At 22.6% G+C, this 12,349-nt stretch overlaps 5 protein-coding genes across 7 annotated transcripts; 2 read left to right on the forward strand and 3 right to left on the reverse strand.

Annotated features, from left to right (window-relative positions):
- The first annotated feature begins 89 nt into the window (after positions 1-89).
- Positions 90-1,411, forward strand: LOC102677256 (dual specificity protein phosphatase 3). The gene is made up of 5 exons (XM_006616705.2): positions 90-156; positions 230-263; positions 503-690; positions 751-974; positions 1,068-1,411. The coding sequence occupies exons 2-5, from the start codon at positions 243-245 to the stop codon at positions 1,268-1,270; spliced, it is 636 nt and encodes a 211-aa protein (XP_006616768.1). The 5' UTR covers positions 90-156; positions 230-242; the 3' UTR covers positions 1,271-1,411.
- An 18-nt stretch (positions 1,412-1,429) lies between these two features.
- On the reverse strand, positions 1,430-5,470 carry LOC102677389 (kinesin-like protein KIF23). Of its 2 annotated transcripts, none has more exons than XM_006616706.2 (15): positions 5,460-5,470; positions 4,711-5,286; positions 4,473-4,640; positions 4,195-4,393; positions 3,990-4,128; positions 3,680-3,879; positions 3,503-3,607; positions 3,348-3,433; positions 3,157-3,287; positions 2,986-3,089; positions 2,821-2,925; positions 2,591-2,737; positions 2,336-2,497; positions 2,030-2,266; positions 1,430-1,954 (listed from the first exon to the last, which is right to left on the reverse strand). In XM_006616706.2, exons 1-15 carry the CDS (start codon positions 5,468-5,470, stop codon positions 1,760-1,762), a joined length of 2,565 nt encoding a protein of 854 aa, XP_006616769.1. In that variant the 3' UTR covers positions 1,430-1,759. The 2 variants fall into 2 exon arrangements, with proteins under 2 accessions (XP_006616769.1, XP_031366773.1); XM_031510913.1 differs by lacking the exon at positions 5,460-5,470 and having other exon boundaries at positions 4,711-5,085; positions 5,159-5,286.
- Positions 5,471-5,824: 354 nt separating this feature from the next.
- Positions 5,825-7,330, reverse strand: LOC102678030 (60S ribosomal protein L13). The gene is made up of 4 exons (XM_006616711.2): positions 7,199-7,330; positions 6,619-6,767; positions 6,239-6,488; positions 5,825-6,165 (listed from the first exon to the last, which is right to left on the reverse strand). Exons 2-4 carry the CDS (start codon positions 6,759-6,761, stop codon positions 5,899-5,901), a joined length of 660 nt encoding a protein of 219 aa, XP_006616774.1. The 5' UTR covers positions 6,762-6,767; positions 7,199-7,330; the 3' UTR covers positions 5,825-5,898.
- Positions 7,331-7,784: 454 nt separating this feature from the next.
- LOC102677894 (probable leucine--tRNA ligase, mitochondrial) lies at positions 7,785-11,095 on the forward strand. 2 transcript variants are annotated; one of them, XM_031510897.1, is made up of 7 exons: positions 7,785-7,990; positions 8,082-8,475; positions 8,664-9,538; positions 9,629-9,985; positions 10,077-10,317; positions 10,406-10,643; positions 10,825-11,095. In XM_031510897.1, exons 1-7 carry the CDS (start codon positions 7,900-7,902, stop codon positions 11,038-11,040), a joined length of 2,412 nt encoding a protein of 803 aa, XP_031366757.1. In that variant the 5' UTR covers positions 7,785-7,899; the 3' UTR covers positions 11,041-11,095. The 2 variants fall into 2 exon arrangements, with proteins under 2 accessions (XP_031366757.1, XP_006616773.1); XM_006616710.2 differs by having other exon boundaries at positions 10,415-10,643.
- LOC102681207 (gamma-glutamylcyclotransferase-like) lies at positions 10,784-12,148 on the reverse strand. Its single transcript, XM_006616737.2, has 4 exons — positions 11,952-12,148; positions 11,474-11,772; positions 11,260-11,364; positions 10,784-10,982 (listed from the first exon to the last, which is right to left on the reverse strand). The coding sequence occupies exons 1-4, from the start codon at positions 12,054-12,056 to the stop codon at positions 10,961-10,963; spliced, it is 531 nt and encodes a 176-aa protein (XP_006616800.2). The 5' UTR covers positions 12,057-12,148; the 3' UTR covers positions 10,784-10,960.
- Between the last annotated feature and the right edge of the window lie 201 nt (positions 12,149-12,349).

Consider the following 12,349-nt stretch of genomic DNA (forward strand, 5'->3'; position numbering starts at 1 on the left):
TAAAATCATTGTGCAAGAAAATATATATATACAATATAATATAAGTTTAAGTATATAATTATCGTGATTTTTATATATGAGCGCTTGATACATATACCATAATATTTATATATAAACAAGATAAAATTAGTTATAATCATTTTCGCCAAAATAAAAGTATAAAATTTTTTATACAATTCTATTATTTTTTTTTATTTATTTAATTTAACTTATATATATTAATTTTTAGCTAACCTTTTCAAATGGAAACTAATCTGAGAAATGTAAGTATTGTAAAAAAAGAATTGAATTGTATTTTATGATGTAAGGAATTTTATTTCATTTTAATATTTTGTAAGATTATTTGTGCTAAAATAAATAATATATAAAAATAAAGAATGTAAGTTTTTTTTAAATTGTATTTAAATTAAATACTTATAATTTTTCAAATCAAACTATTAAAAAAAATTTATATTATTTCAAAATTATTATTATTTTTTATAATAAAAATTTCTATTTTAAGAACTTTGAAAAATATTTATCTGGTGGAGAAACCACCCAAAGTCAATTAACAGAAGTTTTGTATAGAACACAAACTGAAAATAAAATGCTACCAGGATTTGATTCTAATCGAGATGATGTTGAATATTATCGTATTCAACAGGATATTGATTGTGATGAAGTATATCCAAGAATATATATTGGTGATGCGTAAGTATTATAAATATTATATTTTTCATTTTTATCAAATCTTAATTTGCATTTTTATAGTGTAACAGCAAAAAATAAAAAATATCTTAAAATGTTGGGTATTACACATTTGCTTAATGCTGCTGAAGGAAAAAGATTTGGATTTGTAAACACTAATAAGAATTATTATTCTGACATAACAATAAAATATCTTGGTTTGCCACTTATTGATTTATGCAGTACAGATATTAGCAAATATTTTTTCACTATTGCAGACTTTATTGATGAAGCTATTTCTTCTGGAGGTAACAATTTAATAAAAGAAAGGAAATATTATATGATAATATTTTAAAATACTATCTAAAATCTTATCTAAATTGAATTTCTCTTTATTATAGGTAAAGTGTTTGTTCATTGTATGTTAGGAATTTCACGTAGTGCAACATGTGTATTAGCATATTTAATGATTAAAAAAGAAATGTTAGCAACAGATGCAATTCGTACAGTCCGCAAAAATCGTTTTATTCAACCAAATAGTGGCTTTCTTAATCAATTAGCAAAATTAGATAATCATTTACGAAGACAACGATTACAAGTATAGATTTAATGAGGATTAAAGATATATTTCTATGAGATTTTACAAGATTTATTCGCAGTACATAATGCATAGAATTTTATTAATATATATTGTATATAAATAATTGTATATAAAAATTGAATATAATCAAATTGTTTATCAATACATTATTATCCGTTTATAAATTCTAAAGTTTTATTGTTTGACATTATATATTACACATAAAATTTATTGTAAATTATTTCAAAATTTATATTTTATGCGTAATCCATATTTTAATATTATCATGTAATCTAAATTTTATTTATTTACAAATTTCATTAAAATTATGAATATATAATATTCTACAAGATTGCGATTACATGTTTGTGATGTAAAATTTTATATATACAATATTACATCACACTTCTTAGAGTTCATCTTTTATTTGATGAATTTGTTTAATAAATTATAAAATTGATAAAATGTAATACTATAAAAACATGTTGATTTCATTATTCTTAATAACTACTATTAATTTACAACTCGTGGTCGTTTGGAATGGGATTCTTTAAGAGTAGATGAATGATTTGGGGAACCTATTTCATTTATATTTTCTATATCCTGTGGACCGCTACGTTTTCTTGCTTTTGGAGATAATTGTTTTAAACATTCCATATCATTAAATATAACTTGTGCACCTCCTCCACTAGTAGGTATTATATCGCCCTACCATCATAATATCATATTTTATAACATCGTATAATAATATACTTTTTTTGGATTCGTTCAAAATAAAATTACCTTGAATAATTTTGTCTCAAGTTCACCATCCGTATCATGTTCTTGCGCAACAAGACAATATCTGGATACACCATCTGTAATTTCTTTTGGATCTGTAAGTCGTGTAACGCTACGTCTTCTATGCATTAAAGGTTGAAGAACAGTTCCTATAGGAACAAGTGCTCCTGGTCTATGATCAACCCATCTATCAGCACTTTGTGAACGTCTATATCTTAAATTTGCTGTAGCTGCTTTATCCTGTTAATAAAATATATTTAAAATATATATTCAAAAAAATTACATTCATATAAAATAGAAAAAACTAACTCTTCGTGATCGACAATCTGTTCCTTTTGTTGTTTGTTGTATATAATTAGAAGTAGGAGTCACATAATCTTTGGAAATACTAGGTACAGAATTAATACCGTTATCATCAACTAAGATTTGTTTTACCAATCTTAATTTATCATCTTTTTCCTTCATTTGATTCTAAACAAAAAAATTTTAAATATAAAATTTGAAAATGAAATGAATATAATATGTTGATTATATGAATTTATATATTCATTTCTTTTATTTTACCTGTAATTGTTCACGTTGTTGACGTAATTTTATTTCTAATTCCTTATTCATTTTATCAGTTTCTACTTGCATTTTAGTGTTGTATTTTTGTTTTACCCTTTGTTTATCTATTAAACGTTGATTTAATGCCATATTTCTATCTTTCAACTGCAAAATATTGAAATCAATTGTAAAATATAATAAAATATGCAATCATTTACACAGAAAAGAAAAATAAATTCATTAATTACCTCATGTTGTAAACTACGTATTGTGTCATTTGCATGATTTAATTTTCGAAGCAAACTATCAATTTGTTCTTCAGTTTTACATAAATGACCTTCTAATGCAGAAATCTAAAAGCAAATATAAATTTTCTTTTGTGTTTCCTATAATCAAAAAAAATTAATTCTTACCTTTTTATTTTGTTGTGAATTGGCTGCTTTTAAAGATGCATTTTCAATTTTTAAATTCATATGATCTTGTTCCATTGTCATTAACATTTTTCTAAGATCATTTTCTGCAAATGCAATCAAATAAAAATTATATATATTTTAAACTTCATTAAAAGATAGATATATTCTTACGTTTTTGTTGTAAATCAGTACGTAATATATTCCGTTTATTAATGCGCTGTTCCAAAAAATGCATTAAATTAGTAATGATTTGATCATTACGTGGAGAATTAATCTCCAATTCAGGAAATGGACCGCCCAAACTGAATTAAAATAAAATTAAGTAAGTAAAAAGAAAAAATAAAAAAAAATATAATGCTTACCTATACACTAAACCAACATCAATTTCTAAATCACCAGCTTCAAGACGTCCTTCTTTTTGCAATTTACTACGTGCCTCCTTAAACAACTATTAAAAATTTAAATTATATATTATATAAATTTAATTATATTTTTATTCTTTTATTATTTATCTTACCTTATTTGCCTGTCTTCTTCCAGGCGTAAAACCAAAATCTATTTTCGTAACTGTTGGTCTAGCTACTTGAACTTCTTGTGTCATTTCCGCAAATTTCATTACTTGCTAAAATATGAATAAATTTATTTATTTTGACTTATTAATATTTATATTTCATATTATTGCTTTATTTCTTACAATTGTTTCATCATAATCATCTGTTCTTGGATTAACACAAACAATCATTCTAACTTGTCCTTCTCCATCAAAGTAATTTTTAAATAAATGGGTAAGTTTTGAATCTCTATAGGGTACCATTTTATTTGTGCTTTGAAGTTGATTCTCTCTTAAAATTTCTAAACACGATCGTAGCGTCATCAAAGAATTATTAATATTGCCTAAATTAAAACAGATGAAAATAATTATAAAAATAATTATAAAAACATATTAAATATTTAAACATATATTAAATATTTAATTGTAAGATTCATATTTGAAATATAATTACCTGCTTCTCTCAATCGTTGTCCCGTATTTTTGGTCCTATTAGTTCTTTCACTACCAGCTAAATCCACTAATGATAACTGAGTAATACATACCACTCGTTTATCTTGTATAACTTGTTCACCTTCACAATCTAAAGGTGCCTATAAAAAATCTGTTATTATTTGTAAATATTAATTATATAAAAAAAAAATAATTAAAAATTTTACTTGAACAAGACGAATAGTGAAAACACTATGTGATCTACTTGATTCTGCATTAAGTGCAGTATGAGCAACTCTTCGTCTTCGCTGACCACGCTGAAATATTTCAAATGCTTCATCTGAACTTTTTACTTCAATTTCTGTTACAGCATGTACATACATATTCTTATTTCCATCTTCTCTAACTATTTTACTCTGTAATGTTCTAAAAATTATCTTTTAACATTATAATATTACTTGAAATCAAATATAATAAAATTAAAAATGAACATATATCATTATACTTAGTTCTAATATCTTCATCTTCTAATAAATCATATACACTATTATTATAAATTTCAACATAAGTAACAAATACAGCATAGACATTATCTTGATCTACTTGTATTGTTTCTGATTCCTCAATGTCATGAATTATTGGATTACTATCACCATCACTTTCTATTTTACGTCTATAAAAAAACATTAACAAAAATTAATAAAAATGTTTACCTTAAGTATAAGTATATTATTCATACTTACAATTTGCCTGATTTTCCATTTCTTTGTGACATAAGCCCAGCATGAAGTTCATTTTGTCTATCAAGCATTGCATCAGCTTCATTTTGTATATCAAAACCATTTAATTTATCTGGTTTAAAAATAAATTTTTTTGTTTGGTAATTAGCAATACTATTAAAAATAACATCAAGACAACGTGGCATTATTCCTGCATCTTGAGATTCGCCAGTCATAGTATATGTTTTACCACTTCCCGTTACACCATATGTAAATAAAAGGCTATTTCTACCACGAATGACATTTTCAACTAATGGAAGGGCAACTATATTAAAAATATCTTTTTGTGTTGCATCTGGTGTAAACACATGACTAAATGTTGTCTGAATTTCTTTATTGCTAGAATTACGAAAATTTGTTGCTGATTCTGGAGGTGTAATAACCACAGTTGTATCAGATGTAACTTTCATACATGATATATCAGTAGGATATTGCATTGGCCTTAAACGACAATAAACTTGCACTGGATCCTTAGATAATATATTATTGCCCCTAGGACGATTTGTTGGCTTACGAGCTGAACCTGGTGGTTTCACGCGTCTAAAATGTTAATATTTCATATACATTATATATAAGTAATAAATATTAAAAAGTTAGATATTGAAAATTAAAAATTTACAAATCAATACAATGAAATATAATAATAATAAAATATTAATAATAAAGAAACTTCATATATTTTTGTTTAAAATCAAAAAAGTAATAAGACTTACACAGACTTCATTTTTCTTTCTTTTTCTTTTTATAAATCTATTTTTATTTTATTAAAATTAATTCTTTGTTTGAAACTTGTATATATTTCTTAATAGATACAACTTCACAAACTCTAAACCGTTACTCTGCAGTAATATTCAAAATTTAAATCTAGTTATAAAATGAAATAAACAGTGTTACCAACATTTATATAAAAAATATTCTATATATATATGATTGGTTTATTGAAATATTCTCTTCACCAATAAGAAAAAGGAAAAAAGTGAATATTATAATTTTGTATTTTTATTTACGTTGCATTATAAGCACATAATATTGAAATATATTGATTTTCATCAAAATATATAATAGAAAAATAATGAACGAAAATTTATTTTTTGTTAGACAATTTATTTTTTATAATTATTATATTTAATTTTTTATAATATAAATTTCATATTATTTCTTAGCCTTTTTATCTTTACCAACTTTGGTAACATCATCTGGATTTTCTGCTGCATCTTTTACACGTTTCGCACGAATTCCTACTAATCTAGCATCAGCTCTAGCTTTACGGAGAGTTACATATGCAGAGAATTTTCTTTCTTCTTCAGAAATGACACGTGCTTTAGCTTTAGCTGGTGCTTGGTGTCGTACTGGCATGATTTCTCCTTTAACTTGAGTAGCAAGTTTCATCTCTTCCTCACTAGCATCACCCTTTTTAGGCTTTTATTATAAATAATATTAGTAAATTTAAAATTTGTTTTTTATATCTTTTAATTTTTTATCTTATACTTACTTTCTTTTCATTTAATGGGAAGAGAATCAATTTTGATTTATATTCTTTCAATCTTTGAGCATTTGTTTGCAAAGATTCAACTGATTTGTTACGTCTTCTAGGATCTACTGCAATTCCAATAGTCCTAGCAAATCTTTTATTTAAACCACTAGCTTTCAATTCTTCTAATGTAAAACCTTTACCTGCCCTAACTTTTGTATGATAACGGAATGTTGGACAATGAACAACAGGTCTTAAAAGCTTTACAGGTCTTAAAATTTTAAAAGAATATTAAATTATTAAAATTAATAATATAATTAAAATATGAAATATAATTTATATAATATTATATAAACTATAAATTTAAAAAATAAAAATAAATTGATTGTTTTTTTATTTACCTTGGTGCGACAGTACGAGCTTTTTTTACACGATTTTGTTTACGACGATATTTTCTGGCAGGTTGATTGAACCATGTTTTGACAAATCTTTGCCAATCTTTATGAAAATGTCCATTAGGAATCATATTATTTCTTTTACCCATGTTGAACTAAAATATATAAATATATTTATTTTCAATATAATAACTTTTTTAATTTAAAGATTTTAAAATATATTTATTAAACTTAAAAAATATATATATTAAATTAGAAATATTACTATTATAAAATGTAAACAAAACATTTAATTTTTTTTATAAATAAAATTTTTATAACTTTAATACTACTTTATAATACTTTTATAGTTATGTACATATATTTTTCTATTAAAATAAATATTTTATTAATTATAAATTAAATATATATGAGAAAAAGTTAACCTAATTAAGATAAAATTTCTTTATTTATTCAAAAGAAATTACAATAATATTATTTAATTACATTTCAAAACATAAATAATAATGATTTTCTATTGAGTTATAAAATATTATTTTAAGATGTTACATTTTCAATTGGATTTCAAATTTAAAAGATTACTTACGAACTTATTTATACGACACACACCGGAAAAGGAATCAATCTAACGGAAGTTTTAGTTTTCCATGTAATAATATTTATCAATTGGAATTTAAACTAAAAAATAATAAAATTATATTATGAAAATATTATTTATTGATAAAAATCAAACTTTAAAATCAAATAATTTTATTAAAATAATAATAATATATATTATAATTTCTTTAACATAAATAATAAATATGGCAACTTTCTAGATAATATATAAGTTCAATGTTTTAATTTAAGAATTTTTAAATAAATATTTAAATAATAATAATAATAATTTAAAAAATACTAAAAAATGAAGATTACAAAATCTATATTATATTATAAGAATAATAAATTTTTTAAAAGTGTAATTCGATATGCTTCAACTGGTATAAATAAATTTTCGGTATAAAATATTTTAATATTCAAAAAATAAATAAAATAAACTTAAGAACTAAAAATTTATATCATTAATATAATTTATGAAATATAATGTATAATACAATGCATTATTATATTGTAATAATAATTATTGTAATTGTAATAATGTACTTTTATTATTATTTATTTTTCTAGAATATAGAACTCACAGATGTAATAAAAAAGGAAATAGAAATATATTGGAAAGACAAAATTAATTTAAATAAAAATTATGATGATACAAATAATAAAAAAAAAAATTTTTATATTTTATCAATGTTTCCATATCCTTCTGGAATGCTTCATATGGGTCATATAAGAGTTTATACGATAAGTGATACTATTGCTCATTTTTATAGAATGAAAGGTTTAATTTATAAAATGAAATTTTTTAATTTACAAATATTTTATTATCTCTTATTTAATATCTGAAAGATATTATTCTTTTCTTACTTTAGGATATAATGTTTTGCATCCAATTGGTTGGGATGCATTTGGATTACCTGCTGAAAATGCTGCTATTGAAAAACAAATTAATCCAATTGTATGGACATATGATAATATTAAAAACATGAGAAATCAATTAAAATTATTAAATTATTCTTTTGATTGGGATAGAGAAATTACTACTTGTGATCCTGAATATTATAAATTTACACAAGAATTATTTTTAAAACTTTTTGAAAAAGATTTGGTTTATAGGAAGGAATCATTCGTTAATTGGGATCCTATTGATGAAACTGTATTAGCAGAGGAACAAGTTGATGCTAATAATTGCTCTTGGAGATCAGGTGCTAAAATAGAAAAAAGATTATTAAATCAATGGTTTATTAGGACTACATCATTTGCTAAGTAAATATATAAAAACTGAACTAAATTTTTAAAATATATTGTAATATAATAAGGCTAGAAATAATAAATTATAGTTATGTATGTAATTTAGATTACATTTATTTGTATATTAATATAATAATAATATTAAATAATACTATATATATTAATATAATTAATGTTATTAATATATTAATATAATTAATTAGGTCATTGCTTGAAGGTTTAAGTGATCCAAAATTGATGGAATGGAGAGATATTAAAACAATACAAGAAAATTGGATTGGTAAATGTGATGGTATTAGTTTTGAATTACAATTGATAGGAAATATCCCAAATTATCCAAAAACGATAAATGTTTGGACTAATTATCCAGAATTTATTGAATATGCAAAATTTGTTGCAATATCTCCACGTAGTATATTAAATAGACCAGAATACTGTACAGATGTGACAGAAGGAATTAAAATCATGAATGTCAAAGTAGTAAATCCATTTAATGGAAATGAATTACCAATATTTGTAACAGATAAAGTAATATTTCCAAATTTTAGAGATACTTATATTGGTATACCCTCTGCTTCAATGAATGATTTTCAATTTTCTAAAATAGTTGGAATTGAATTTCAACAACATTCAATAGAATGTAAAAGATCAGATATATTATCCAAAGCACAACAGTGGAAAATTGGTGGATATCCTGTTAGTTCAAGATTGCAAGATTGGTTAATATCTAGACAAAGATATTGGGGTACACCAATACCAATTATTTATTGTTCAAATTGTGGTATTCAACCAGTACCATATAATGAACTTCCTGTACTTTTACCAACTATAACATTTTTAAATAAAACATCTTCAAATAAAAAGATTACATTACATGAAGCTAAAGATTGGTTAAATACTTCTTGTCCTAAATGTGGAATTCAAGCAGTTAGAGAATCGGATACAATGGACACATTTGTAGATAGTTCATGGTATTATTTGAGATATATTGATCCAAAAAATATGAAAGAAATGTTTGCTGTTGATAAAGTAAGAGAAATATTTCCTGTTAATTTATATGTGGGTGGAAAAGAACATGGTATATATTTAATTTTTTTATATTTAGATTTTTGTAAATAATATTTAAAATAATAATATTAAAAAATCTCAAATTAATGTATAATTTCAGCTGTATTGCATTTATATTATGCTAGATTTATAAGTCATTTCTTACATTCAAAAGGACTTTTACCTAGCCAAGAACCATTTCAACGATTACTTGTTCAGGGTATGGTACTAGGAAAAACGTATCAAGTAAAAAGTACAAAAAAATATTTAAAAGCAGATGAAGTAGAAGAAAACAAGGGACAATATGTAGAAAAAAATACTAAAGAACCAGTCACTGTTTCATGGGAAAAAATGTCTAAATCAAAGCATAATGGTATTGATCCTGTTAAATTTATAGATAAATATGGAATCGATACGACGAGACTATTTATATTAGCTGATCAAGCACCAATCTCGAATAAATATTGTAATGATAATAGTAAGTTTGTTTTATAATAAATATTCATTCACATAAATTTTCATTATTATTATTTCACTATTATATTAAATAATATATCTATAAAATATAGCTATACCAGGAATACTAAATTGGCAAAATCGCTTATGGAAGACAGTAAAAACTTTTACAGATTATCGTAATGGAGTAAGTTTAAAAAATTTTCAGGCAGAACCTACTGATCCTAAATTTACAGAACACAATGCATATATGTTTGACAGCCGAAATTATTTCTTAAAAACTGTAACTTTTAATATAATTAAAACTCAACAATTAAGTATTGCAATATCAAGAATGCAAGGACTTACAAATAGGTATATATTGTACTTTTATGTTATACTAAGAGTTATAATAATTTCAAAAATTTTAATTAATATTAAACTTTTAATTTTTAATATTAAGTTTGCGTAAGGTATCTGTAGAATGTATGAAAAAAAGTCGCGAATATGAACGTGCATTAGCAGTTCAAATTATAATGCTTGCACCATTTGCACCGCATTTTGCTTCAGAATTATGGTCGGCATTTTCTGCGGCAAAATATCATCTTATAAATGAGGATGAAATAAAATTAGATAAAGATGTTCTAGAACAAAAATGGCCAGAAATAGATATGAATTATAAAATGAAATTATCAATCAAGGTAAATTTAAAATATTTAAAATATTTATATTTTTATTTATATGAATTTACATTATATTATTTATGATACAATTATATAACAATTATATTTTATAGAAATAGATATAGATATAGATATTTATAGAAATATTCTAAATTTTTTATATAAATATCATTAATTGTAATATTTTATATATTATCAGATAAATGGTGTACTGTATACAACAATTAAAATATTCAAATACGAAATAGAAAAATTATCACTTGAGACAGCTCTTAACTTAATAGAGAATGATCCTCGTGTCCAGAAACATTTAAAGAATCATAAGATTCTTGAATCTAAACTTCTTGTAAAGGAAGTCTGTGATCCAGAAATATTAATTTTGACAAAAAAATATGCAAAGATTGTAACAGCATAATAAAAAGAATATAATTTTTTTATTAAATGAACTTTTTGTATTATAGAAAATCTATATATATTGAAATTAATTATAATATTTTGTTTATATATTATTAAAATGAGTGAAGTTAATATAAATGACTGAAGTTAATATATAATATAAAATAATATAATATAATATAAATAATAAAAAAAATTTATAATGGAAATCAATTTAATAATAAACAATTATTCTTACCCAATATCATATTCTCCCATATATCCATTAGGTGGAATTGTTTCTAAGAATTTAATATAATCGTGTGGTAAATGACTTTCATATGCACCTTTTATTATTGTTTCTCTAAAAAAATTAATTAATAATTAATAATACAATACAAAATATAATTAATAATTACATAATAAATGTTAAATAAATTATAAAATTAAATATAAATATAAATATTATATACAAATATAATGGTGAAGGTCTTCTGTGTATTGGTAATAAATGTAATTTTATATGTTCATCTGGATTTTTGCATTGTTGATACACTCTGCATTTTAATATTTTACCAGTAACCGTTTCTATATCAACTACTAATGGAAAGTATAATTTATCTGCAACACCTTCTTGATTGTCTAAAGTACACATATTACATTCATCTAATTCCCAAATTGCTCCCCATACAACATAATCTTTCGTGGGTACAATTGTTGCTGAGCATCCACCCCATCTTTTTGAATGTGTTAAAAAATCTAATCTGAAATTCTGATATAATTCAATATTTGCATAAAATATAATAATTTATAATAAAAATATAGACATAAAAGACAATGCCAAATATTAAATAATAAAATATATTTAGACTGAAATAATAAAATATTATAAAATAATATAAATATCACAAATTAATAACCCAAAAATTTTTTCAAGCTATTTATATTTACCTTTAAAAAACCAATATCTTTTCGTATTGCAGTTGGATTATTAATATGTATTCTTTTCATTAACATATTGCTTCCATATGCAAAATATAAAAATTTATTAGACATTTTATCAATTAGTTTGTAAAATTTTGTGAAGATTATTGATTGAAACTAACAAATAAATAGGTTAAGATCACTCCTCATTATCAATATTCATTATATCTTCGATATTTGTAAATAAAATATATTCTAATTAAACAGATTATATTTAAATAAAAGCTGTCGAGATATAAATTGAAAATAAAAAATATACATTCTATTATAATATTATCTAATATTATAATAATTAAAAATATAATTTAATTTTATATATATTTTATATTGTTGTTGATATATTATTATATTTTATTATAATTATT

This window comes from Apis dorsata, unplaced genomic scaffold (assembly GCF_000469605.1).
Source record: "Apis dorsata unplaced genomic scaffold, Apis dorsata 1.3 scaffold_269, whole genome shotgun sequence".
NCBI classification, from domain to species: Eukaryota; Metazoa; Arthropoda; class Insecta; order Hymenoptera; family Apidae; genus Apis; species Apis dorsata.